We start from the raw sequence: 27,453 nt of genomic DNA on the forward strand, positions 1-27,453 counted from the left end.
TTCCTTCCTTCCTTCCTTCCTTCCTTCCTTCCTTCCTTCCTTCCTTCCTTCCTTCCTTCCTTCCTTCCTTCCTTCCTTCCTTCCTTCCTTCCTTCCTTCCTTCCTTCCTTCCTTCCTTCCTTCCTTCCTTCCTTCCGTGGATTTAACGCAGAACCATAAATCAGTTTTACACAAAAACAAATCAACGGGAATTTATCATTTTTACTGCGAGATGACAAATTCTTATCGTGGGGAATTTTTTTGACGGTACATCGTGAACGGTAAAATATCTCCCATCCCTATCTTACAGCTTTACACAATCTGTACATTTTTTCTATAAATAAAACAAACATAAATCTGTAATTGCTTTAAATTATTGCCATCTCCTCTATGGATACGTATGACCCACCAGATCGCTGTCTTGATAACGCAGGTAATATTTCTTTACAGCCTCCTTGTATGTCTGAAATTTCACACGAGGACATCCATCGTTCCTTTCTCTCTCCCCTTCATTGTGGTTGTCATTCCCTTCTTCAGGTGCAGCGTCTACTTTTTCTGTCTTTCCTTTTTCCTGTCCACCAACAACATCTCCTTCCTCTTCCACTTCTCCAACCTCTTTATTTTTTTCTTCACTTGCATCATAAAGTTCCATGGATGTGATGCTGACAGGCTGAAGGGAAATAAAGTTGTCAGTTCACACTTCATGTGATTCTGTTATTGTAGCAACAGAAAACACAATTCATTACATTTGCTGGTTTTATTTAAACATGTGCATTTCTGGCAATAAAATAAAAACTACCAAGGACACATAAGAGGTGCAGGAAATATAGATGTTGTCAAGTGTAATGTTGAATCATGTTACATTTTATGTATTTTTAACTTCAAATGGAAAATTCTAGATTGGAGAGAAAAAGAAAAACTTACAAATCGTCTCTCTATCGTTCGTTTGACGTTGGGAGCAGAGTAAGTCATCGCAGGTAAGATGGAGAGAATAACCTCCCCAAGGACGTCTGATGACAACACGCTGTGTAACCAGTCCGAGTACGACATAGACTGCAATGACACATGAACAGACCAATCACATCTAGAACTACTGATGGAATAGTATATGTAGATTGTAAGATTTTTCTTTTTTCCACGTAAATATGCAAAGACAAATACAATGAATTTATGACTGAGTTTGGGAAAAAAATAACAGCTACAGTGGGGAGAACAATTATTCGATATACTGCTGATTTTGCAGGTTTTCCCACTTGCAAAGCATGTAGAAGTCTGTAATTTTATCAAAGGTACTCTTAAACCGTGAGTCACAGCTCCCTCTAAAGATTTTCAATTGGGTTCAGTGTCTGACTAAGGTTAAGTAGAAATACAATGTAGTTATTATTCAAATGAGCAGAAATGACACCCCAGGGTTCAGGTTTAGTGGCAGCAACGTACTACTCGGTGTACACTCCTACTGGCACGTATAGTACTATTCAAGTATTGTGAAAACTTACTTCAAAAAAGTCTAATTTGTATTTGTTTGCATTCGATTCAAGTTAAAATACTATTAAACCCCAAAGGTAAATGTAATAAATCTGATCTCCAATACGAACAAGATGCTTGAGTGAAATAAATAAGATCTTAATGCGTCAAAGGACTGCTAACCTGTACAGGGCGTAGCCTTCCTTTCTCCATACAATAAATGAGAAAGGTTTCAACTCCCAGTAACACTGAATAAGACGAGGCCAGTGTAGAAGATACTGTAGATCAATAGAAGCTAAAAAGCTAAAAACAATGACATGGCTTTTGGCCTGAAGAGGATTTTTCTCTTTTCTGTCCAGAAATACACAAAGAATAACAGTATATTTTATTGTCTGGCTGTTCCAGTACCTACCAAGCCCCATCTACCCAACATGTGAATATAATGCATCTCAGCAAGAACTTCACAGATAAATTGACAAGAACAGCAACTATATTGTTAGTATTCAGATCCTAAAACAGAATAGGACGTGTAATTATAGTCATAATAGTCAAATGTCTCTTGGACGTTAACAGTCTTGCACATGAATCAATCATTATCAGGGAAAAGCAAATCTATGTTTGAAACAAAGGGGGGAGTCAGTGACTTGCACTCACCCACACAGAGGCGCTCCGAGGAACTGCAAAGTACGACCTCATGTTATGGTCAATGTAATGGACTCCCTGTGAACCTTTCCTAAAAGAAAGAAAAAAAAAGTGTCCAGAGCAGGAAATAAAGAACAGCATAAGGAAATAGGACACACAGGAAGAAAATAGGAAAAAGAAAATGCACTCATGCACAGTTTTCTAATGTCTTGGCAGTGTCATCTGGCTCCAAATGTTTTAAGTGATAAACTTGAAGTGCTATATTAAAATGCATCATTAAAATCTTATATCAACTGTTCAGTTAGACATTGTTCATATTCATATTAATGTTCCTCACAATTTGATTCAGACAGTGATGCAGAGAGTCAAGGGAAACACGTGTTCCTCGCCCACTGCCATGCAAATTGTGTGAACATAGATGTAAGTGTTGACAGAAAGGCTTTCTTACACTGCAAAGGCACAATCTTGGGAAACCAGGAGCCCGGGTGCATTCAATGGCCAGTAGATTTCATTGACCAGACAGCGTTTCTGAACAATAAGTGGATCAGAGACCCTGCTCAGATTCCACATCTTCACAAAGCGATCCTCACCTGCTGTTGTCAACAGGTCTCTGAGAGGAAAGAGAGAAAGAGACAGAGACACATTTACCAGAGCACACGTCTGATTAATTACATGCAAATATCGGGAAAACAATGCATTATTTTCCATTTATTGGACATATAAAATGACTGAATTACTGATTTTATTTGTTTTTATTGCAATGCTGAAGTGTATTCCAGCCGTGCCCTTACACTGGCCGAATGTGGTGGCAGTGTTTGTCATAAAACAGATAAAATCGATAGGGATTTCAATGTTTTTTATGTGAGGAACAGAGAAAAACACAAGGATGATAAACGTTTCAGGTCAGGTATCACAAAAAGTGCTGAGTAACAGAAAAATAACAAAATTGCTCGTATTTAATATCTCAAATTCTTTTTAAATAAAAATGAGCTTTCCTCGCATCACATACACTCACCGGCCATTTTGTTAGGTACACCTGTCCAACTGCTCATTAATGCAAATTTCTAATCAGCCAATCACATGGCAGCAACTCAATGCATTTAGGCATGTAGACGTGGTCCAGACGATCTGCTGCAGTTCAAACCAGCATCAGAACGGGGAAGAAAGGTGATTTAAGTGACTTTGAACGTGTCATGGTTGTTGGTGCCAGACTGGCTGCTCTGAGTATTTCAGAAACTGCTGATCTACTGGGATTTTCACCCACAACCATCTCTAGGGTTTACAGAGAACGGTCTGAAAAATAGAAAATGAGCTGCAGTTCTGTGGGCGCAAATGCCTTGTTGATGCCAGAGGCCAGAGGAGAATGGCCAGACTGGTTTGAGCTGATAGAAAGGCAACAGTAACTCATAATAACCACTAGTTACAACCGAGGTCTGCAGAAGAGCATCTACAGCAGCAGAAGACCACGCCGGGTCAGCTAAGAACAGGAAATGGAGGCTACAGTTCACACAGGCTCAACAAAATTTTACACCAGAAGAAGGAAAAATGTTTCCTGGGCTGATGAGTCTCTATTTCTGCTACGACGGTCGGACGGTAGGGTCAGAATTTGGTGTCAACAACATGAAAGCATGGATCCATCCTGCCTTGTATCAACGGTTCAGGCTGGTGTAATGGTGTGGGGGGGTATTTTCCTGGCACACTTTGGGTCCATTAGTACCAGCTGATCATCATCTCAACACCACAGACTACCAGAGTATTGGTGCTGACCATGTCCATCCATTTATGACCACAGTGGACCATCTTCTGATGTTACTTCCAGCAGGAAAACATGTCATAAAGAATCATCTCAGACTGGTTTCCTGAACATGCATGTTCACTACTCAAACAGCCTCCACAGTCACCAGATCTCAGTCCAATATTTGAGATGTGGTGGAACAGGAGATTCACATCATGGATGTGCAGCCGACAAATCTGCAGCAACTGTGTGACGCTATCATCTGAGTATGGACCAAACTCTGAGGAATGTTTCCACAACCTTGAATCTATGCCACAAGGATTAAGGTGGTTCTGAAGACAAAATGGGTCCCAACCCGCTAGTAGCAAGGTGTACCTAATAAAGTTGCTGGTGAGTTTACATCCTCAAGACTACGCATGAGCTTTCCCTCTATATGAGGGATATATTTTGACATGTTGAATCTATACTGAGCCTTAATATTGTTAATTATAGTAGTGAAAACAATTCTGGTGATGAAAAAGTAAAAAAAAAACCCCAAAAAACCCAAAATTGATGGTTATCAAATTAGTTCCATCCATCAATCCATTATCTTACCCGCTTTATCCCTTGCGGGGTCACGGGGGTCTGCTGGAGCCTATCCCAGCTTATTTTAGGTGAGAGGCAGGGGTTACACCCTGGACAGGTCACCAGTCCATCACAGGGCCACATATAGACACACAAACCATGCTCACAACCACACTCACGCTCACACCTACGGGCAATTTAGAATCACCGATTAACCTAAATATGCATGTTTTTGGACTGTGGGAGGAAGCCGGAGTACCCAGAGAAAACCCACGCAAGCACGGGGAGAACATGCAAACTCCACACAGAAAGGCCCCTGCCGGGCCTGGGAGTCGAACCGGGGATCGATTTTATCAAATTAGTTATAGATCCGCAAAGAAAAAAAAGAATTCTATAAAGTTTTATTTGGATTTGTTTGAATCAGCCTTCCCTGGAAGGGGGTTCAAGGCCATTCAGGCTCTGAGGTCATTATTTGTTAATGTTCTACATCCACTCAACTCTATACAACGTCTTAGGGTCTTCTGGAATCATTTTCAAGGCGGGACATCTGCTTTGTTTTATTTGAAATCGACTTCAAGGCAGAACGGTGGGCAATTTATGTTGCCTATGTAATAAGATGGTAACTGTTAGAGGGAAAATATTTACTCATGATGTGGCCTGTTTGATTGTTTCTTTTATCTATCTGCTTTTCTCACCATTCTTTGCTGCATCGTGTGAACCGCGTCAAGGTCGCCTCATCTGAATCCAATGCGCGATGATGTGATCCACAACACACCCACAGCACGCCTACTTCTTGATTGTACTCTAAAATCTACACCCTTTTCTTCTGTAAATACACACCCATTTTTACATGTCTTTAAATAAACTTTGCTGGGGGCAGGACCGTTGTAGTTCGCTGCTCGTGCGCCTACCCATGCATGTAAGAAAATAAGATGTCTCAGCCTCTTTCTTCAGATCACTGAGTGTTTTTCTCTCTAACATAAATTGGTCCTTCGAGCCGGATCCCGGACTTCCCACCGACGCCGAGATTACAGCCACCGAAACCTGTCGACAGTCATCGCTGAATAGCCATCTGCGGTGCCAAAACCCTGAGATGTGAATTCATCCCAGGTCGGTGGCCCTTGGTCCTCGACGGCGGTGGGAGGCTGAGGGATCAACAAACTCAAAACCAGTGATCTCGGAAAAGGTGAGATGTATGACTGGAACCGCGCGAAGTTAGTGTTGGAAAAGTTTGTGTTGCAAAAAGCCCTGCAGGTGAAGTGACGTTGAATTGTTAAATTAGGGTTGATTCACCGCACGAATTGGCACAGATTACTGTTGTAATACTGTATTTGACCCGGTCTTTGTACGTTTTGACCGTATAGAAACGTAATTCTCGTCACTTGTGGCATAGAATTGTTAAATTAGGGTTGATTCACCGCACGAATTGGCACAGATTACTGTTGTAATGCTGTATTTGACCTGGTTTTGTACGTTTTGACCGGAATGAAACGTAATTCATGCCATTGTATGAATGAGATGTATATGATTGGATTGATTGTTACACGAGCGTGAAACATATCAGTCATTTTTTTTATTTTATCCGTCGTAAAATCATGTACTGACAATTGACGGTTTCAACAGGTTGGGTTTCAGCCCGTAAAATGAGCACCGCTGTATTTTAGATACAGTCTGTTCATGAACTTACTGTCAATTTGTGTGTCAGTGACATTTTACACAGAACCATGGGTACCTCTAACTCGAAACAGTGTGTATTGACTAAGGATGCTATATATATATGAAAGAGAAACAAAGCCGTTGTGGCCAATGTGTGAGCACGCTGTGTGTGTGTACTGTATGTAACGGCTGCAGCAGTGTGTGTGAAAGCGCGCTCCAAGGTTGCCTGTCTGATGCGCGTTCACGAGAAGCTGCGTAAGTTGGAGGCTTAATGAAGCCTGCGAATAGAAATACCCTGTCATTTTAAGACTAGATGTCCATAAGTTCAATGTTAAATTTCCTATGAGGTTCTCTGTTGACATTTTTGTTAAAATAATACGAATAACCAGCTCTCTTTGGATGATGTAATCTGTTTCACACGAGGGAGACTTTTTATCTGGTAAACAACACGTGAGCTTCAGAGAGGACGTTTTTGCAGATGTGAAGTCGTGTTCAGGACGGTGTTTCACTGCATAAGAATACTCGTGTTTTTAGTTCTCTCTGAAAAATTCACTCAAGAATTTAGTTTGAAAAGAAATAATTCACACATACGCACTGATACACAAACCCACACATAGATGATCTCAAGTTTGTGTTTAATGTTTAGTTAGTTGTTGTTGATGTGTAGTTTAAGCATCAGAATTTATCCTAAGTTTTGTTTTAAGACTTTTATAAATAAATTCTGATTAATTTGAAGAAGAAAAGAAAAGTAGAATTAAAGGTCCATTATGGATTTTCTGAGCAGTGGCTGACAGAGTAAGAGACGAGAGGAGGAGGAGAAAAATAAAGCTGAAAAAATATATACAATGATAAAAGAAGATGAAGAAACGACTTCTTCACGGAGAAACTGTGATGTTGAGAACGGTAATAGGGGACGCCCTAATGACCAACTGTAACTGATCAAAACGAACCCGAGACTGCTAAAACGAATACGCGTGACTCCCGTAAGAATCGTAAGGATTCTGTTAAACTGAAAAAGATCTCGAAACGTGCTTTTCCTGCACCATCTCGGGTTCAACAAACCCAAGACGTAAAAACAAAACATAAAGTTGAACTTCGCAAAACAGAAGAAAGAGCTGTATCCTGTGTCCGACCTTAAAGAAATAAAACAAAAACCTGGATATGGTAAAACGGACTCTGACCCAGACTCTGAATCTGACCCAGGATGTGCCGCGCCCCCCACCGACCTGAATTGTCCATTAATCCAGGTGGCCAATCCGCGTTACGGTCAAGGTGGTGATGATAACCCGACCATTATGGTTTTTCGAGCGTGGTCCAAAGATGAAATGATGAAAGCTGCTGATGGTGTTGCAGACCCATTTCAGGATGCCAACCAGTTCGTAACTGACTTGGTAGAATTGATGAACAGCTTTCACCTGAATGGCTTAGAGGTGCTTCATGTAGTCAGTAAAAAACTTGGGCACAGACTTGGACGTATACAAGGTGACTTCACTGGACATGATGCAGCAAATCCTCCAGTGATTTTACCTACTGACTCTCAGGCCTTGACCGAAGCAGTAACACGGTTAAACAATCGCATTATTACGACCTTCCGTCGGGGAGCAGACTACACCCGTATTGCGGTATGCAAACAAAGGGATCCAGAACCTGCTGAAGAATACGTAGTTCGTTTAGAAGCGGTTTTCCGGCATAATTCTGGCATTCCTTATGACCCCGCAGACAATGGAGCTTACCAGCAAAAATTTTAAAAAAGCGTTCCTGGAGGGACCACAGCGACACTTTGTAACGAAATACTGGGTTCATCAGACCACAGGCTCTGTAGCACAGGCCGTGGAATTTGCCTCCCACACACAAAGGGCGCTGGCTGTGAAAGAAAAGTCAGGGATGAGGAATACAGGAGGAAATTGGGAAAACAGACCAAAATCTGATCCAAATTGGTGGCATTGCGGGAAACCTGGACATTTTTCCAGGGATTGCAAGACTAATCCTGCAAATAAAAGAAACAGCCACAGCAAGATAAACGCCCAAATAATCCCAACTCAGCCTAACAGAAATGAGTAGTACCTGAACCTCCGAAACAGGGTCCAAACGATGTGGTAGACATCTTTGCAGCCCTTAAACATGCCCGACAAAATGAATTGCCATTCATAAACCTCAGTATTCAAGGGGAAAACTATCGCTGTCTTTGTGATTCCTGAGCTGTGTAACTTCTGCAGGACCTGGATTCCAGAATATGCTAAAGTTATCCAGCCTATTCAAAACATTATCAATGGTAACAGCCTGTCTCTCACAGACAAGGTAATTTGGAACCCAGCCACTATTCAGGCATTCATAACACTGAAACAGTTGTTGCAAACAAATATCGTCCTGGCATTGCCTGATGACGATAGACCGTTTTATCTTTCGGTTGATGCAGCAGAGGGTTTTATGAAGGCCGTACTGCAGATCAGGCAGCAAAACGAGCTGCCACTCGAAATGACCCTCACGCTGACTTACTTTTTATCTTAGCTCCACTCGATTCCATGATCATAAGTGATGCTCAAAAGACAGAACCTTTGAATGAACAAAAGACGTGGTTAAAATTCAGACCCGGAATAAAATATTATGTTCAGTATGTCAATGGCAAGCCGATCCTTCCCCAGTCACTTTTTAAAGGGGCAGCACAGATGAGTCACGGGTTTGACCCATGTCTCAACAGGGGGGATGGTAAACATAGTAAATGAAACATTCCATACTTTAAATTTTTCGGATTGTGCCAGAGACTTCTGCAGACGGTGCATGATATGTATGAAACATAATGCACAAGGGAGACTGAGACCCAAAAGGGGAAGGTTCCCAGAACCAAAACATCCATTTGAAGTAATTCACATGGACTTCATTGAACTTTTCACCATCACAAGGATGTAAATACTGTTGTTACAGGGTACAGAAATGTACCCTGTAAAGCGTTGTGATGCTGTAACAGTGGCTAAACACCTGTGTTCACATTTTTTCCCAACTTATGGTATTCCTCTTATCATAAGATCAGATAATGGAACTCATTTTGTAAATGAAGTGTTAGCATTGTGTGCCACCACCCTGGGGTTTGAGCTGAAAAATCATTGCTCATATCACCTCCAAAGTGCAGGACTAGTGGAAAGAACCAATGCTACGATTAAAGAGAGGCTCAGAAAAACTATGGCAGAAACTAGAAGACCTTGGCCCGATTGTCTGTCTCTAGTTAAAATGTGGATGCGTATTACTGCATGCCACGGAGGGTTAACTCCCTTCGAAATAGTACATGGGAGAAGGTTCCCCCTCCCTAATACAGACGCGCCCCTTACCAAGAGTGATAATGAGCACACATTGGCGGACTGGATGAAAAGCATGTTTTCCCACAGGCTTGTCAAGGAACACAATGATCTCCCAGAGTCTTCTGCTCCTATCTTACAGGCACTCAAGGCTGGAGACTTTGTCCTCGTCAAGGTCCTACGGCGAGACAAATGGGCGGCACCACGGTGGGACGGGCCGTATCAAGTTCTCCTGACGACACCCACGGCGATTAAAATTGCGGAAAGGCCCTCTTGGATCCACCAGTCATACTGTAAGCGCATCATCACCGAGCCAGAGTGAGAATCTACTGATAGAGTAGCAACGAAGCCCGGCTACAAAGGGGGCAGGAACCAATAGGGACCTGTCGTCTCAAACCGGTGAAGAAAAGAAGACATGGCTCTGCGCTGTCTGGTGATCCTGGCCTTTTTGGGCCTCGTGGCGTGTACCCTGCTGATGCTTCGTTCCCCATCGGACATTCAACGCACCGCTGCCAGGAGAAAAAGGTCTGTGACTGATGTGATGAAATGTTCCACCTCTGACCCGCACACCACTATTCTATGTGCTCCACGGACCAAGACCACCACCTTCGTCATCCCCTTCCACACGTGACCCAAGTCCAACGACGTGTGGCGACTCGACAGGAGTGGGGTGATGAGGATGTTTGGTGGCACGTATCCTGTAATGATTTGGTACATGACTCTTGGTGACTATTACACGTGGTCCTGGAAATACCTCGTAGGTGAGTCCAACGCCGACTGGTCGTCCTCCACCACTGACCGGAAAGCTCTACAGTGGAGGAAGCAACTCAGCCTCACATCCTCCAGAAGAAACCTCGTCATCACTCTGCGACCTGACCAACGCAGCTCACCTAACGCTGCATCTTGTGCTGATTTCCTCATCTCTCCTTGGGTGGAGGCGAAGCCTCCCCGGTACCAGTACAAGATCTGCTACACGGACAGTGCTCCCAAAGTTGAAATCACAACATGGAATGGAAATGTGAAGAGTAAACATGATAAACATGTTCAAATCAATGGTAAAGGTGAAACAATGTCTGCTCCTATTACAAATGCATGGTCCGACCGAGACCGAGATCCTGCAGGACGAGTAAACTCCTGGTGGACGGCTGTGAAGTCTATTGTTGACGCCTTACATGTTAACTCCTCTTGTTATGCATGTTCCCTCATGCCCCACTCACAGCGGGACTCGTCCTTTGTAAAACCTAAACCATTGACTGTCTCTGATGTTATCTGTGTGTTAAAGGGTATGTTCAAAGCAACAAATACGTCTGGAAAACCTGTCAGAACGAAGTGGTTAAAGTTGAACTTAACTGATGTCTCTGAATGTTCTCGCTGGAATCAGAATCTGATCAGAGTGAATGGCACGGAAGCCAGAGAACACCCTGACCTTAACCAGCCTGTGATGTCTATTGAACCTGCACAAGTTCCTGAAAACTTTCCACTTTGTTTCAGGCGTTCATACGCGGGTGCTAAACCGAGCGTTCCAGTAGGCTCCACCTCCGGCTGTCGGATGACAGTCAACGCCACGTGTGGTGAAGGGCCTCTTTATAATCAGTCGGTTTGCCTCGGTCCCCGCGCTAACGCCGCTTCTGTGAGTGACCTGACAGGTAACTTTTCTGACACAGATGCTGTTTCCTGGCCTTCTGATGAAGGATGCAGCAGCCCCACAAGCGCTGCGTGGCTCTGTGGTTATGATGTGTATCAGGTTCTTCCCTACGGCTGGATCGGGACCTGCACCCTGATTGAACTCACACCTGCTATTACCCTGTACGACCAGTTGACATACTCCACCCATCATTATCCCCACTACAGGCAGAAGCGTGCTGGCGATGTTCCAGTACAGACCACCGCCGGAGAGAAGTTCTTCGCCGGTGTGTTTCCGTGGTGGGGGGCTGTTAAGAATGCTCACGGCGTAGATGCAGTGCATATTCAACTGGAAAACTTAACAGCAATTCTGACTAAGGGCATGTCATCTCTCCCGCCCTTCATGGTCGCCACTCGTACCATGCTGATGCAACATCAATTTGCCTTAGATCTGCTCTTAGCCTCACAAGGAGGTTTGTGTCATGTCATTGGTGAAAAATGTTGTACTTATATTCCTGATGCTGCTGCAAATATTTCTGACACCATCAGTCATATGAATGATCTGCTTGCGCAAATGAAAAAAGGTGATGTTTATGAATCCGCCTCCGGCTGGGATATATGGTCCTGGATCTGGTCCGGAGGCTGGTCTGGAAGACTCACTAAGCTACTTATGCCCATTGGTAGTGTTCTCATATTATTCTGTGTGTTCATTTGCTGCATTATACCCTGTGTCCGCTGTATGATATCGCGTATGATCAACGTCTCCATGATTCAATATACTGCTATGGTCCAGTATGCTGCGTCCACTGCTGAAGATTCGGACCTCGCACTGCTGGAGGCGAAATTCCAACAGGCGATGCAGGATGATGTCGTGTAATTAATGATGGTCTGGTAGAAAATGCTTGTCAAGTTACCAAGATTTGATATACTGCATGTGCATTATCCTAAAATGATAAACAGGGGGGAATGTTAGAGGGAAAATATTTACTCATGATGTGGCCTGTTTTTTTTTTTTTTTGTTAACAATTTTTTATTAATTTTTTGCCAACTTTTAAAAAGAAAAAAGGAGCAGACAGTCACAAGCACCGCTCTGCTGTAGCAACATGCCCACTGTACATCTGAAAAAAAAAAAACAAACACAAAAAACAGGGGAAAAAATTTGTCACAATAGTTAGAACAAAACAAAAATATTTCATATGTTGTACATATTTATGCTTGTCTGTCTCCTCCTTGACCCACATACATATACATACACGCTCTCACACAGACACACATTCACATCCACACACACACACCCTTGCATACCCATCCCAATACTGGCAATTAATCAACAAAAAGAAAAAGAAAAACCCTCCCACCCCAGTGAGTGATCTGCACCATCCCCTCCCCGTTCCCCCCCTTTATAGGCAAGACTTCACAGCTCTGATGGCTTCTGACCAGGATTTTATGGTCTTTTCTTTTGCTCCATGAGACCGTGCAACAGAGAGCTCAAGGGTTAAAATATCCATCAGAAGATGCCACCAGTGATCCAGTGATAGATTATGTGGTGGTTTCCACCGTACTACCAAAATTTTTTTAGCAGCAGTTAAGCCGGAAAGCCAAATTCTTTTTTCGTGTATTGACATTACAAATTGAGAATTATCATTCAGCAGACAAAGTACGGGACAGCATGGAACCTCCTTATTTAAGATTTTGGATAAAGATTTGGTGACTTGTAACCAAAACAACTGTACTCCAGGGCATTCCCAAAACATATGTACAAAAGTACCTAAGCAACCTTGTGTACATAATTGGCAGAGGGGAGATGATTCCAGCTTCATTGAATGTCTAAGTCTGGGAGTAAAGTAAGCTCTGTGAACAATATTTAGGTGTATAGTTTGATGGTTAGGATTTTTTGAGGCTTGAATGATATTATTCCACACTACTTTCCATGTTATTTCAGGAGTAATAGAATTGAATTCACTTTGCCAATATGTTTGACTTGACATTCGTTTATAGGATGCCTGCAGTATTTGTACATACAGAATTGATACTGTTCCCCTGGTATTGGTGGTATTGTACAGTTGTTTTGCCAGGTCATGTTTAGGAAGCTCAGAGTTCCATGGAACGCCGTAGGTCTTCATAGCGGAGCGGAGCTGAAAATAAATATAACGAGAAAGACGATCTAAATTATACTGTTCTTTTAAATCCTCGAATGTGCGGAGGCCATTAGTATCAAATAACTGACCAAGTATATGAATCCCGTTATTCGACCATATTGGATAGGCTGCTGGTCGACCGCCTAACAGTAAATTATGATTATAAAATATTGGAGTATGAAAATGCCATTTATTACTTGTATTAGTGTAGTCAGACACCAGCTTCCAGATTACCAAAACATATTCAATAATGGGACCAAACATCAATTTAATCTGTCTAGTAGGAGTGTCTGCATAGATAAGATCTTGTAATCTACATGGATGTACTAACTTTGCTTCCAAGGAACGCCAAGCCGCAGGATTTAATGGATCCAACCATGATTTTATAGTGCGTAATACAAATGACCAATGATAAATTTTAAAATCGGGAACACCCCAGCCTCCAGCTGATTTCTCTCTCTGCAGGGTTGTAAGTTTGATCCTTGATTTTTTCTTATTCCATACAAATTCAGTTATCAATCTGTGAAGTCTATCCCAATATCCTTTTGGTGGATTCAGAGGAAGCATGGAGCTTACAAAATTAATTAAGGGTAACACCATCATTTTTACGATTGAGATCCTGCCCTCAAAAGATACAGGTTTGGACATCCACTTATCTAGATTTGCTTTAATCTTATCTAAACATGCTATATAATTATTCTCAGTAGTCATATCTAAATTGGGAAATATTTCAATGCCTAAGTATTTGAATTGATTAACAATTGGAATGTTAAATTGAGTCAAATCCTCTTTGTTTTTTTTTAGAGGTAGAAGTGCGGATTTTTGCCAATTTATTTTATATCCAGAAATACTGCTGAAATCTATAAATAACTTAAAGATATGAGGAAGTGACTGTGATAGTTCACTAATAAAAAGGAGCACATCATCTGCATAGAGAGAGATATGGTGAATGGTGGACTTTATTGTAATAGGGATGATATTAGTGGACTGACGTACTTTTTGAGCTAAAGGTTCAAGAGATAAAATAAATAATAAAGGAGACAGTGGACACCCTTGACGGGCACCTCTGTAAATTGGAAAATGTGTAGAGCAAGAATCACCTGATAACACCATTGCACCTGGATTTACATAGAGAACTTTAATATAACTAATAAAAGAGTTGCCAAGTCCCATGTGATCTAATATGGCCCAGAGGTAGTCCCATTCAAGTCTATCAAATGCCTTTTCGGCGTCAAGAGTTAAAATTCCAGATGAAGTCAAGAGGTCGGAAAAATCTGGATTAAAGTGTAGAATATGTAAGTCTTCTTAAATTATCTGAACTAAACCTGCCTTTCACAAACCCGGTTTGATCATAGTGAATAAGTTTCCCCAAATATCTGTTAAGACGACTTGCCAGAACTTTAGCATATATTTTCATATCAACATTAATCAGTGACACTGGCCGGTAACTGGTACATAATATTGGATCTTTGTGTTTTTTCAGTAAAAGTGATATCAAAGCTGTGTTTGTTTGTTTTAAAAACGAACCCTTTGCGATTGATGTAGTAATCATTTTTAAAAGCATAGGGCCCAGTTCTGACCAAAACTTGACATAGACTTCAATGGGAATACCATCTGGACCTGGAGACTTACCCAAGTTCATCTCATGTATCGCGTCCCATAATTCATTTAAAGATATATTTGCTCCTAAGTCAACTGCTTCTGAGTTAGGCAGTTTTTCCAAGTTTAAATCAATCAAAAATGTATTGCACTTATCCCTATTAAATATGATTTCGGAGGTATAAAGTGTTTTATAGAAACATGTAAGGACTGTATTTATTTCATTTGAAGTGGTAAATACAGTTCCTTCTGCAGATTGTATTGCAGAAATACATGACTGACGCTCATTAGAACGGAGCCGCATGGCTAACTCGTGGGAAGGCCTACTACCATTAAAATAATGGTGCTCTCTAGACTTTTGAATCAAAAATTCAGCGTCCGCTCTAAGAAGTGCGTTAATTTCATTTTTTACCAGGCTAAGCTGACCTGCTCGTACAGCACAAAAGGAGTTTTGTTGAGCTTTTTCCAAGAATGCCAACTGCCTCTCCAGATCAACAGTTTTTAGAAGACGAGAGCGGTTTGAAAATGAAGCAAATGATGTAACGTTGTCTTTTATAAAACCTTTAATGGCTTCCCAGACAAACCTAAAGTCTTCCACTGTATCCAAATTGAATGATATAAATTCCTGTAGCTTGGATTTAAATTGGAAGCAAAAGTCATTGTTACCTAATAAAGTAGTATTGAATCTCCACCGGGGTGCTTTTTTCTTAGTAGCTGGTAATACAAATTTAGCCTTAATTGCATGATGATCAGATAAAGAGGTTATAGTGATATCTGCTGATTGTGTTGCTGGGCATAATGTATTAGCTATAAAAATATAATCTATTCTTGAGTATGATTTGTGTCTGTTGGAAAAAAAAGTGTACTCCTTTATTCCTGGATTGCAGAATCGCCATATGTCTGTCAGATTTAAGTCCAGCATGCACTGTTGTAAAGCCTTAGAACAAGATAACTGGGAACTACCCACTAAAGGATTTGATTTATCTAACTTTGGATCCATTATAGTATTCATGTCTGCACCAATAACTAAATAATAATCTGATAAATTCATTAATAAATTAGACAGTGTTGAGTAAAATTGTTTATCATAATTAGCAGGAGCGTAAGCACTGACAAAAACAATTTTCATATTTGACAGTATTACTTTAATGAAGGCAATTCTACCTTCAGTATCATTGCCGATGTCAGTGATATTTATGTGCAGTGAACGTCTGAATACTACCAGCACTCCTTTTGTCTTGTTATCTGCAGAGGATGAAGCTACAACTTCATATTTTGAATTACTAAAACTCTTTGCAGATTTATCAGTTAGATGTGACTCTTGAATAAGTGCCACATCTATATGATTCTTTTCAATAAAATTTAAACAGGCCACCCTTTTAGTCCTCCCGTTTAGACCTTGCACATTCCAGGATAAAACAGATAAACTAGTCATTGGTATCACTGATGAATATAAGGTATTCCGCTGTAGAGGTCTTGCCACCCTCCCTCCCCCAGTGCAGATCATGTTGCCTATGTAATAAGATGGTAACTGTTAGAGGGAAAATATTTACTCATGATGTGGCCTGTTTGATTGTTTCTTTTATCTATCTGCTTTTCTCACCATTCTTTGCTGCATCGTGTGAACCGCGTCAAGGTCGCCTCATCTGAATCCAATGCGCGATGATGTGATCCACAACACACCCACAGCACGCCTACTTCTTGATTGTACTCTAAAATCTACACCCTTTTCTTCTGTAAATACACACCCATTTTTACATGTCTTTAAATAAACTTTGCTGGGGGCAGGACCGTTGTAGTTCGCTGCTCGTGCGCCTACCCATGCATGTAAGAAAATAAGATGTCTCAGCCTCTTTCTTCAGATCACTGAGTGTTTTTCTCTCTAACAGTAACTGAGGCCAAACTAAGGTGAGGCAGCACTACGTAACACTACACCTACCAGCAACACTCCCGGCATGCTGTGTCACATAATGAGGAGGTGCTTTGTGTGAATTTCCAAATGGTAAAACGTAGCACCTTATAGAATGATGTTTTTGCACTGATATGATGTGCCCGATTGTGTGTAAAAGGCTACATACGTAGAAGAGAACCCAACAACAAATGTAACTAACATGGAGTTCTCACCTGGAAACAGGGCAGAAGGCCAAAGCCCGGACTGCATGGTCGTGGGCAAGGATGCATCGATAGGGCATAAGAGTCGTGGATCCGTCTGGCTCCCGTACCCGCAGCAACGCAGACTTTGTTGACAGATCCCATAGACCAACTACTCCTAGAGAGAGAGAACAAGAAAGCCAATCAAACAATAATCCTACTTTATAGAAATATTTTAACATTCAAGGCACAACACTTGCTCAATAAGCTTTATGAGCACATTCTCACACAATCTCTCCTGTGAGACGAGTGGGTACTTTCCCAAACAAGTAATGGTACAGCACATCTGTATCTGCAGTCAACTTCCCACTAACGCTGCAGGATGAAAAGAATGGGATTGTATGGGATGAAACACGAACTATCAGCTGCTGCTTAAGTCTAGACTGTTTATGGTGCATTATCTCACACATCATTTTCTGAGAGGCTCAAAGGCAACACACAAAGAGCTGCCGTGGCAACTCCATTTAATACATACTGTACATTACCCTTCCTGTCATACATGTTGTCATTTCTTTTATTCATTTGTCTACAAACATGAGCACTGTGCCGTTGGTCGCTGGACATTACTCATCCGTGTTTACGCCAGGTATAGGACGTAAAGTGCGTTACTGTTGCTGCATGTCATCCCCATTCTCTCTCTCTACCCCCTTCCTGTCAGCAACTTGAATAAAGGGCCACTAGACCCCAAAAAGATCTTAAAAAAAAAGAAAAAAAAAAGTCATGTTCAAATTGAATGATTCACATTCAGATACAAAGAATTCAAATTCACTTCCTACTGGCACAAGATTTATCCCATAGAATTCTTCTAAGTACCCGAGACGTCGAGCTTGAATGTGAAATAGTAATAAAATTGTCCTTAATTTTTTTTAAAGTGAAATTTTAAGTTGAAATCAGTGACACTTTAGATTGACCAGCGACGTCACATCCAGCCAGAGATGTGGAAATTACCATTACATTTTTGTGAATAAGTGGATTATCGAATCACCTGAAAAACACCTCCTGGAAACATAAAACTGTTTATTCAATATCCAGGAGTTTTTTGGAATTAGTGTCGTTTCCATTACTGGATTTCTTTTTTTTTTTATATTTGGTTTTGCACAAACCTAGAGGTGATGGAAACGTGATGTTACACTGTTCAAACCTTCCCAGTCACCTTCTCCACACATCAGTGTGGTACGCGCTGATAAAAACAGAGAAATCCCTTCATACCATCATAGAATCCAATAGCCATTATATTGTGTGGTTTTTGCGGCAGCCAATCCATACACAGGACCAGTCCACTTTTTCCATCGCGAGGGGCTTTAACCGAACCCAGTTTTAAGGTCACCACACCTCGTGCCTGTACAGAACATGAGGAAAAAAACAACAATGCAATTATTCTTTTATAAGAAATTGGGGTACATAAAATATTTTTTCTAAGTTGTGTAGAATAAGGGCCATGCAGGAGCTAATGTTGACAATCGAAAAGCATTAAAATCCTATTCATTGCACAAAGATTCACAGTCGGGTTGGTGTGTTAGAGCATCAGTTAACCAGAAATGATGATGGTTAACATACTAGAGAAACAGCGACGGCACAGACGCTACACTACACTCTATCAAGGCATCGTTGTGGATTTGGATGGTGTTTGATATTTTCATTATTAGGGCCCGAGCACTTGCAGTGCGAAGGCCCTATTGTATCTGTAGGAATTATTTGTATTTTTAGGGCCCGAGCACCTTCAGTGCGAAGGCCCTATTGTATCTGTAGGAATTCTTCGCGTTATTATTATTATTATTATTTTTCTGACGAAAGGAGGGCCTTTTTGCCCCCCTAAACGGCCCCAAAAAGTCACCAAATTTGGCATGCAAGCCAGGCCTGGCGAAAAATTTTATATTTAATGGTTTCCATTAATGGGCGTGGCAAAATGGCTCAACAGCGCCCCCTTGAAAACTTTGTGCCTCAAGCCCCACGATACGGTTTGACGTACATGCACGAAAATCGGTACACACCTGTATCATGGCGCAACTTAAAGAAAAGTCTCTTGGTGCCATGCCCGAAACCGAACAGGATGTCGGCCATTTTGAATTAATCGTGTCATTTTGGCGAAATTTATGCCTTCCTTCGGCAGTTAATACGGCCCGAACCGTAACGAGCCCCCAAGCGTGTTATACATCAAAATGTGCGTCTCCATCCTCCGACACCACGCATTACTTTTCTCTTTCAAAAGCGTTACCATGGCGACGCTAGACGCCAAAAAGCGTGCCCACCCTTCATCTGATTGGTTCAGACAGAAAAAACTTTGCGCCTCAAGCCCCATAATACAGTTTGACGTACATGAACGAAAATCGGTACACACCTGTATCATGTCGCAACTTAAGGAAAAGTCTCTTGGCGCCGTGGCCGAAACCGAACAGGAAGTCGGCCATTTTGAACATTCTGAATTAATTGAGTAATTTTGGAGCAATATATGCCATTCCTTCGAGAATTAATACGGCCCGAACCATATCGTGAACCCAGATGTGTTATACATCAAAATGTGCGTCTACATTCTGCGACTACACGCATTACGTTTCTCTTTCAAAAGTGTTACCGTGGCGACGCTAGACGCCAACAAGCGCACCCCCCCTTCATCTGATTGGTCCATATTTTATAGTTCCCCAAAAGGCACCAAAATTGGCATGCAAGCCAGGCCTGGCGATAAATTTAATAGTTCATGGTTTGCATTAATGGGCGTGGCAAAATGGCTCAACAGCGCCCCCGGGAAAACTTTGTGCCTCAAGCCCCACAATACGGTTTGATGTACATGCACGAAAATCGCTACACACCTGTATCATGGCCCAACTTAAAGAAAAGTCTCTTGGAGCCATGGCCGAAACCGAACAGGAAGTCGGCCATTTTGAAATCTGATTGGTCCATATTTGATAGTTCTCCAAAAGTCACCAAACTTGGCATGCAAGACAGACTTGGCGATAAATTTGATATTTCGTGGTTTGCATTAATGGGCGTGGCCTAACGGCTCAACAGCGCCCCCTAGAATACTTTTCTCTGCCATAACTTTTGAATGGTTTGACATAGGAAGTTGTGGGTGGTGTCATGGGACTCTGTATGGAGTCCTTGAGCTTCGTTGGCCTTAAGTAGCCCCGCCCCTTCTTCTGATTGGTTGTCCCGATTTTCTGCTATAACTTTGGAATGGTTTGACAAAGAGAGTGGTCGCTGGTGTCATCAGATTCTTTATGGAGTCCTTGACCTTCATTGGCCTGAATTAGCCCCGCCCCTTCTTCTGATTGGTTGTCCCTTTTTTCTGCTATAACTTTTGAATGGTTTGACATAGGAAGTCGTGGGTGGTGTCATCGGACTCTGTAATGAGTTCTTAAGCTTCGTTGGCCTTAATTAGCCCCGCCCCTTCTTCTGATTGGTTGTCCCGATTTTCTGCTATAACTTTGGAATGGTTTGACATAGAGAGTCGTGGGTGGTGTCATCAGATTCTGTATGGAGTCCTTGACCTTCATTGGCCTGAATTAGCCCCGCCCCTTCTTCTGATTGGTTGTCCCTTTTTTCTGCTATAACTTTTGAATGGTTTGACATAGGAAGTCGTGGGTGGTGTCATTTCTGATATGCTTATGGGGGGCGGTGGCCGTGAGTGCGAGGGCCCGTTCATCGCTGCTTGCAGCTTTAATTTTTATTCTTATTATTATTCTTATTATTTTTCTGACGAAAGGAGGGCCTTTTTGCCCCCCTAAACGTGCCCAAAAAGTCACCAAATTTTGCATGCAAGGCAGGCCTGGCGAAAAATTTGATATTTAATGGTTTGCATTAATGGGCGTGGCAAAATGGCTCAACAGCGCCCCCTTGAAAACTTTGTGCCTCAAGCCCCACGATACGGTTTGACGTACATGCACGAAAATCGCTACACACCTGTATCATGGCACAACTTCAAGAAAAGTCTCTTGGAGCCATGCCCGTAACCGAACAGGAAGTCGGCCATTTTGAATTAATTGTGTAATTTTGGCGCAATTTATGCCCTTCCTTCGGCAGTTAATACGGGCCGAACCGTAACGTGCCCCCAAGTGTGTTATACATCAAAATGTGCGTCTCCATCCTCCGACACCACGCATTACTTTTCTCTTTCAAAAGCGTTACCGTGGCGACGCTAGATGACAAAAAGCGCGCCCACCCTTCATCTGATTGGTTCAGACCGAAAAAACTTTGCGCCTCAAGCCCCATAATACGCTTTCACGTACATGAACGAAAATCGGTACACACCTGTATCATGTCGCAACTTAAAGAAAAGTCTCTTGGCGCCATGGCCGAAACCGAACAGGAAGTCGGCCATTTTGAACATTCTGAATTAATCGCGTAATTTTGGAGCAATATATGCCATTCCTTCGAGAATTAATACGGCCCGAACCGTATCGTGCACCCAGATGTGTTATACATCAAAATGTGCGTCTCCATCCTGCGACTACACGCATTACTTTTCTCTTTCAAAAGTGTTACCGTGGCGACGCTAGACGCCAACAAGCGCACCCCCCCTTCATCTGATTGGTCCATATTTGATAGTTCCCCAAAAGGCACCAAATTTGGCATGCAAGCCAGGCCTGGCGGTAAATTTGATATTTCATGGTTTACATTAATGGGCGTGGCAAAATGGCTCAACAGCGCCCCCCGGAAAACTTTGTGCCTCAAGCCCCACGATACGGTTTGACGTACATGCACGAAAATCGCTACACACCTGTATCATGGCACAACTTCAAGAAAAGTCTCTTGGAGCCATGGCCGAAACCGAACAGGAAGTCGGCCATTTTGAATTAATTGTGTAATTTTGGCGCAATTTATGCCATTCATTCGGCAATTAATACGGCCCGAACCGTAATGTGCACCCAGGTGTGTTATACATCAAAATGTGCGTCTCCATCCTGGGACTACACGCATTACTTTTCTCTTTCAAAAGTGTTACCGTGGCGACGCTAGACGCCAAAAGGCGCGCCCCCCCTTCATGTGATTGGTCCATATTTGATAGTTCTCCAAAAGTAATCAAATTTTGCATGCAAGTCAGACTTGGCGATACATTTGATATTTCATGGTTTGCATTAATGGGCGTGGCCTAACGGCTCAACAGCGCCCCCTAGAATACTTTTATCTGCCATAACTTTTGAATGGTTTGACATAGGAAGTTGTGGGTGGTGTCATGGGACTCAGTAATGAGTCCTTAAGCTTCGTTGGCCTTAATTAGCCCCGCCCCTTCTTCTGATTGGTTGTCCCTTTTTTCTGCTATAACTTTTTAATGGTTTGACTCCCGCTTCCTGATTCAAACATCTGCCGGCCCCGCCCCCCGACCAATCAGTGGCGAGTAGGGTGATGACGGCCCCGCCCCCCGACCAATCAGTGGCGAGTAGGGTGATGACGGCCCCGCCCCCCGACACATCAGTGGCGAGTAGGGTGATGACGGCCCCGCCCCCCGACCAATCAGTGGCTAGTAGGGTGATGACGGCCCCGCCCCCCGACACATCAGTGGCGAGTAGGGTGATGACGGCCCCGCCCCCCGACCAATCAGCTGTTGTAATGTGGTGACGTTAGAAATAGTCCCGTGCTCAGCCCGGTTAGAACCTCGGTGGAATGGTTACAGAAAAAGTAATAATAAAATAGTAGTGTTTTACTAATATTTATACCTTACAAATATTTAAAAAATTAGGAAAAAAAAGTTCCAGACAATATATCGCTGTCTTGGTCTGTCCTAAGCCAGTAAGTCAAAGTGGGGTATCAGCTGAGATATAGCTCAACCAGATCATTGCGGTCTTTGGTGCCGGTGGTTGGGAGTTCGAGCCTGGCGGGATGCTGAAATTTTTGTAAGCAAATTTTGTGTTTTTTTTACATCAAGATGTGCGTCACTTTCCTGCGACGACGCACATTACTTTTCTCTTTCAAAAGTGTTACCGTGGCGACGCTAGACGTGAAAAAGCGCTCGTCCCCTTCATCTGATTGGTCCATATTTGATAGTTCTCCAAAAGTAATCAAATTTTGCATGCAAGTCAGACTTGGCGATACATTTGATATTTAATGGTTTGCATTAATGGGCGTGGCCTAACGGCTCAACAGCGCCCCCTAGAATACTTTTATCTGCCATAACTTTTGAATGGTTTGACATAGGAAGTTGTGGGTGGTGTCATGGGACTCAGTAATGAGTCCTTAAGCTTCGTTGGCCTTAATTAGCCCCGCCCCTTCTTCTGATTGGTTGTCCCTTTTTTCTGCTATAACTTTTTAATGGTTTGACTCCCGCTTCCTGATTCAAACGTCTGCCGGCCCCGCCCCCCGACCAATCAGTGGCTAGTAGGGTGATGACGGCCCCGCCCCCCGACCAATCAGTGGCGAGTAGGGTGACGACGGCCCCGCCCCCCGACCAATCAGCTGTTGTAATGTGGTGACGTTAGAAATAGTCCCGTGCTCAGCCCGGTTAGAACCGCGGTGGAACGGTTACAGAAAAAGTAATAATAAAATAGTAGTGTTTTACTAATATTTATACCTTACAAATATTTAAAAAATTAGGAAAAAAAAGTTCCAGACATTATATCGCTATCTTGGTCTCTACTAAGCCAGTAAGGCAATGTGTTGTATCAGCTGAGATATAGCTCAACCAGATCATTGCGATCTTTGGTCCCGGTGGTTGGGAGTTCGAGCCTGGCAGGATGCTAAAATTTTTGTAAGCAAATTTTGTGTTTTTTTTACATCAAAATTTTCGTCTCTGTCCTGCGACGACGCACATTACTTTTCTCGTTCAAATGTGTTACCGTGGCGACGCTAGACGCGAAAAAGCGCTCGTCCCCTTCATCTGATTGGTCCATATTTGATAGTTCTCCAAAAGTCACCAAAATTTGCATGCAAGGCAGGCCTGGTGATAAATTTGATATTTAATGGTTTGCATTAATGGGCGTGGCCTAACGGCTCAACAGCGCCCCCTAGAATACTTTTCTCTGCCATAACTTTTGAATGGTTTGACATAAAGAGTCGTGGGTGGTGTCATGGGACTCGGTATTAAGTCCTTGACCTTCATTGGCCTGAATTAGCCCCGCCCCTTCTTCTGATTGGTTGTTCCTTTTTTCTGCTATAACTTTTGAATGGTTTGACATAGAGAGTCGTGGGTGGTGTCATTTCTGATATGCTTATGGGGGGCGGTGGACGTGAGTGCGAGGGCCCGTTCATCGCTGCTTGCAGCTTTAATTATTATTATTATTTTCCTGACAAAGTGAAGGCCTTTTTGCCCCCCTTAACATGCCCAAAAAGTCACCAAATTTTGCACCCTAGTCAGCCGTGGCGAAAAATTTGATATTTAAAGGTTTGCATTAATGGGCGTGGCAAAATGGCTCAACAGCGCCCCCCGGAAAACTTTGTGCCTCAAGCCCCACGATACGGTTTGACGTACATGCACGAAAAACAGTACACACCTGTATCATGGGACAACTTAAACAAAAGTCTCTTGGGGTCATGCCCGAAACCGAACAGGATGTCGGCCATTTTGAATTAGTCGTGTCATTTTGGCGAAATTTATGCCATTCCTTCGAAAGTTAATTCAGCCCGAACCTTAGCGTGCCCCCAAGTGTGTTATACATCAAAATGTGCGTCTCCATCCTGCGACAACACGCATTACTTTTCTCTTTCAAAAGCGTTACCGTGGCGGCGCTAGACGCCAAAAAGCGCGCCCCCCCTTCATCAGATTGGTTCGACAGAAAAAACTTTGTGCCTCAAGCCCCATAATACGGTTTGACGTACATGAACGAAAATCGGTACACACCTGTATCATGTCGCAACTAAAAGAAAAGTCTCTTGGCGCCATGGCCGAAACCGAACAGGAAGTCGGCCATTTTGAACATTCTGAATTAATTGCGTAATTTTGGAGCAATATATGCCATTCCTTCGAGAGTTAATTCAGCCCGAACCGTATCGTGAACCCAGATGTGTTATACATCAAAATGTGCGTCTCCATCCTGCGACTACACGCATTACTTTTCTCTTTCGAAAGTGTTACCGTGGCGACGCTAGACGCCAACAAGCGCACCCCCCCTTCATCTGATTGGTCCATATTTGATAGTTCCCCAAAAGGCACCAAATTTGGCATGCAAGCCAGGCCTTGCGATAAATTTGATATTTCATGGTTTGCATTAATGAGCGTGGCAAAATGGCTCAACAGCGCCCCCTGGAAAACTTTGTGCCTCAAGCCCCACAATACGGTTTGACGTACATGCACGAAAATCGCTACACACCTGTATCATGGCACAACTTAAAGAAAAGTCTCTTGGAGCCATGGCCGAAACCGAACAGGATGTCGGCCATTTTGAATACATTGTGTCATTTTGGCGAAATTTATGCCATTCCTTCGGCAGTTAATTCAGCCCGAACCGTAACGTGCCCCCAGGTGTGTTATACATCAAAATGTGCGTCTACATCCTGCGACACCACGCATTACTTTTCTCTTTCAAAAGTGTTACCGTGGCGACGCTAGACGCCAAAAGGCGCGCCCCCCCTTCATGTGATTGGTCCATATTTGATAGTTCTCCAAAAGTCACCAAATTTTGCATGCAAGCCAGACTTGGCGATACATTTGATATTTCATGGTTTGCATTAATGGGCGTGGCCTAACGGCTCAACAGCGCCCCCTAGAATACTTTTCTCTGCCATAACTTTTGAATGGTTTGACATAGAGAGTTGTGGGTGGTGTCATGGGACTCAGTAATGAGTCCTTAAGCTTCGTTGGCCTTAATTAGCCCCGCCCCTTCTTCTGATTGGTTGTCCCTTTTTTCTGCTATAACTTTTGAATGGTTTGACATAGGAAGTCATGGGTGGTATCATAAGATTCTGTATGGAGTCCTTAACCTTCATTGGCCTGAATTAGCCCCGCCCCTTCTTGTCATTGGTTGTCCCTTTTTTCTGCTATAACATTTTAATTGTTTGACATAGGAAGTCGTGGGTGGTGTCATGGGACTCTGTAATGAGTCCTCAAGCTTCGTAAACCTTAATTAGCCCCGCCCCTTCTTCTGATTGGTTGTCCCGATTTTCTGCTATAACTTTGGAATGGTTTGACATAGAGAGTCGTGGGTGGTGTCATCAGATTCTTTATGGAGCCCTTGACCTTCATTGGCTTAAATTAGCCCCGCCCCTTCTTCTGATTGGTTGTCCCTTTTTTCTGCTATAACTTTTGAATGGTTTGACATAGGAAGTCGTGGGTGGTGTCATGGGACTCTGTAATGAGTCCTTGACCTTCATTGACCTGAATTAGCCCCGCCCCTTCTTCTGATTGGTTGTCCCTTTTTTCTGCTATAACTTTTCAATGGTTTGACATAGGAAGTCGTGGGTGGTGTCATTTCTGATACTTATGGGGGGCAGTGGCCGTGAGTGCGAGGGCCCGTTCATTGCTGCTTGCAGCTTTAATTAGCATTGTATTTTCGATCCTTCTTGACTTCCATCAGAAATTAAAACACTGACTGCGTTTCCATGCAGTCAATAACCCTTTTCTAACCCTTTTCTCATATTCCGGTTTTTAAAAACCTGAATATGACCCCTGGGTTACTCCTTTTCTAACCGGAATATTTGGTCATGTAAACGCCTAACGGGATATCCCCATCAAAAGGAACAGGAATTTGTTTTCTGCGCATGTTCTTTTCGCAAGGAATCTTGGTCTTTTGAGTCCAGGAAGTTCTTATAAACATGGCGAAACGCAAGACCAGGAGGAGACTAATCACTTCATAAATGTAATGAAAGATAGTAACGATTGACAGACCAGGCGGAGACGGCTCGTCGCTTCCACTTGCCAGTTTATTGCCAGGAAGGTATTGAACAGGGTTACAGCCAAAAACAAAGAGCACAAGCAGACCAGAACTCGCACTTCCCGGGCTAATACCACAACAACTTCAATTAGGACCCCTGAAGAAGAAACTAGGGGCTCAGCCCCCCCTCCCTCTGCCCACCACCCTTCATGACATCACGTGCATTACGGTGACAGCAGAGAGATGGTTGAAAGTACCGGGATAGCGAGATTTAGAAAAAGGTGAGCGAAAAGTTGCACGAAGCAGGATTTGTAGGAACGCCAGACCAGATCAAGCACCGCTGGAAGGCGCTGAAAAAGGAGAACTACAGGGCCGAGAAAAAAAACGACTTCTACTGGGCTGTTCATTATCCGCCGTGCTGCTGTTATTGTTGTTGTTTTGGATTTGGATACAGGAAGAAGAAGCGGAAATGACGGGAATTGCGTTATGATGTTCTCCGTGCGTCGCTGGTTTGATCCAGATATCCCAAATGATTAATTACCATGTATACAGGAATAACCCTGTTTGCTCACGCATGGAAATGGAATATTCCAAATATTTCAGTAACTGGAATATTAGCAATAACCAAAATTTTGACTGCATGTAAACGTAGTCACTGACTGATGACAGCGGGCTCCGTTCAGAACCCTGGACTAGAGCAATCCATCATTCCCAGTTCTTCTTTCCTTTTCTTTCTGGGCGACATCACAGATTAACGCCGCCTAAAGTTATTGGGACGTATTTCGCGCACGTGCAGAACATACGCGCCAGTTGGTGTCGGGTTGGTGTGTTCAGGTGTATTTTTTTTGACCGGCTTGTAGAGACGGGAGACGACC

The 27,453-nt window shown here is 42.9% G+C and overlaps 1 protein-coding gene across 1 annotated transcript in view; it reads right to left on the minus strand.

Moving 5' to 3' along the window:
* The window catches only part of gtf3c2 (general transcription factor IIIC, polypeptide 2, beta), a 68,390-nt gene that overhangs the window by 5,809 nt on the left and 35,128 nt on the right, over positions 1 to 27,453 (minus strand). Inside the window, exons 13-18 of the mRNA XM_061706909.1 lie at positions 18,051 to 18,180; positions 16,815 to 16,959; positions 2,534 to 2,695; positions 2,098 to 2,176; positions 904 to 1,032; positions 389 to 649 (exon numbers count right to left, since the gene is read on the minus strand). Of these exons, the coding sequence (XP_061562893.1) occupies positions 389 to 649; positions 904 to 1,032; positions 2,098 to 2,176; positions 2,534 to 2,695; positions 16,815 to 16,959; positions 18,051 to 18,180 (906 nt within the window). The remainder of the gene's footprint in view (positions 1 to 388; positions 650 to 903; positions 1,033 to 2,097; positions 2,177 to 2,533; positions 2,696 to 16,814; positions 16,960 to 18,050; positions 18,181 to 27,453) is intronic.

Source organism: Cololabis saira, chromosome 18 (assembly GCF_033807715.1).
Source record: "Cololabis saira isolate AMF1-May2022 chromosome 18, fColSai1.1, whole genome shotgun sequence".
Taxonomy (NCBI): Eukaryota; Metazoa; Chordata; class Actinopteri; order Beloniformes; family Belonidae; genus Cololabis; species Cololabis saira.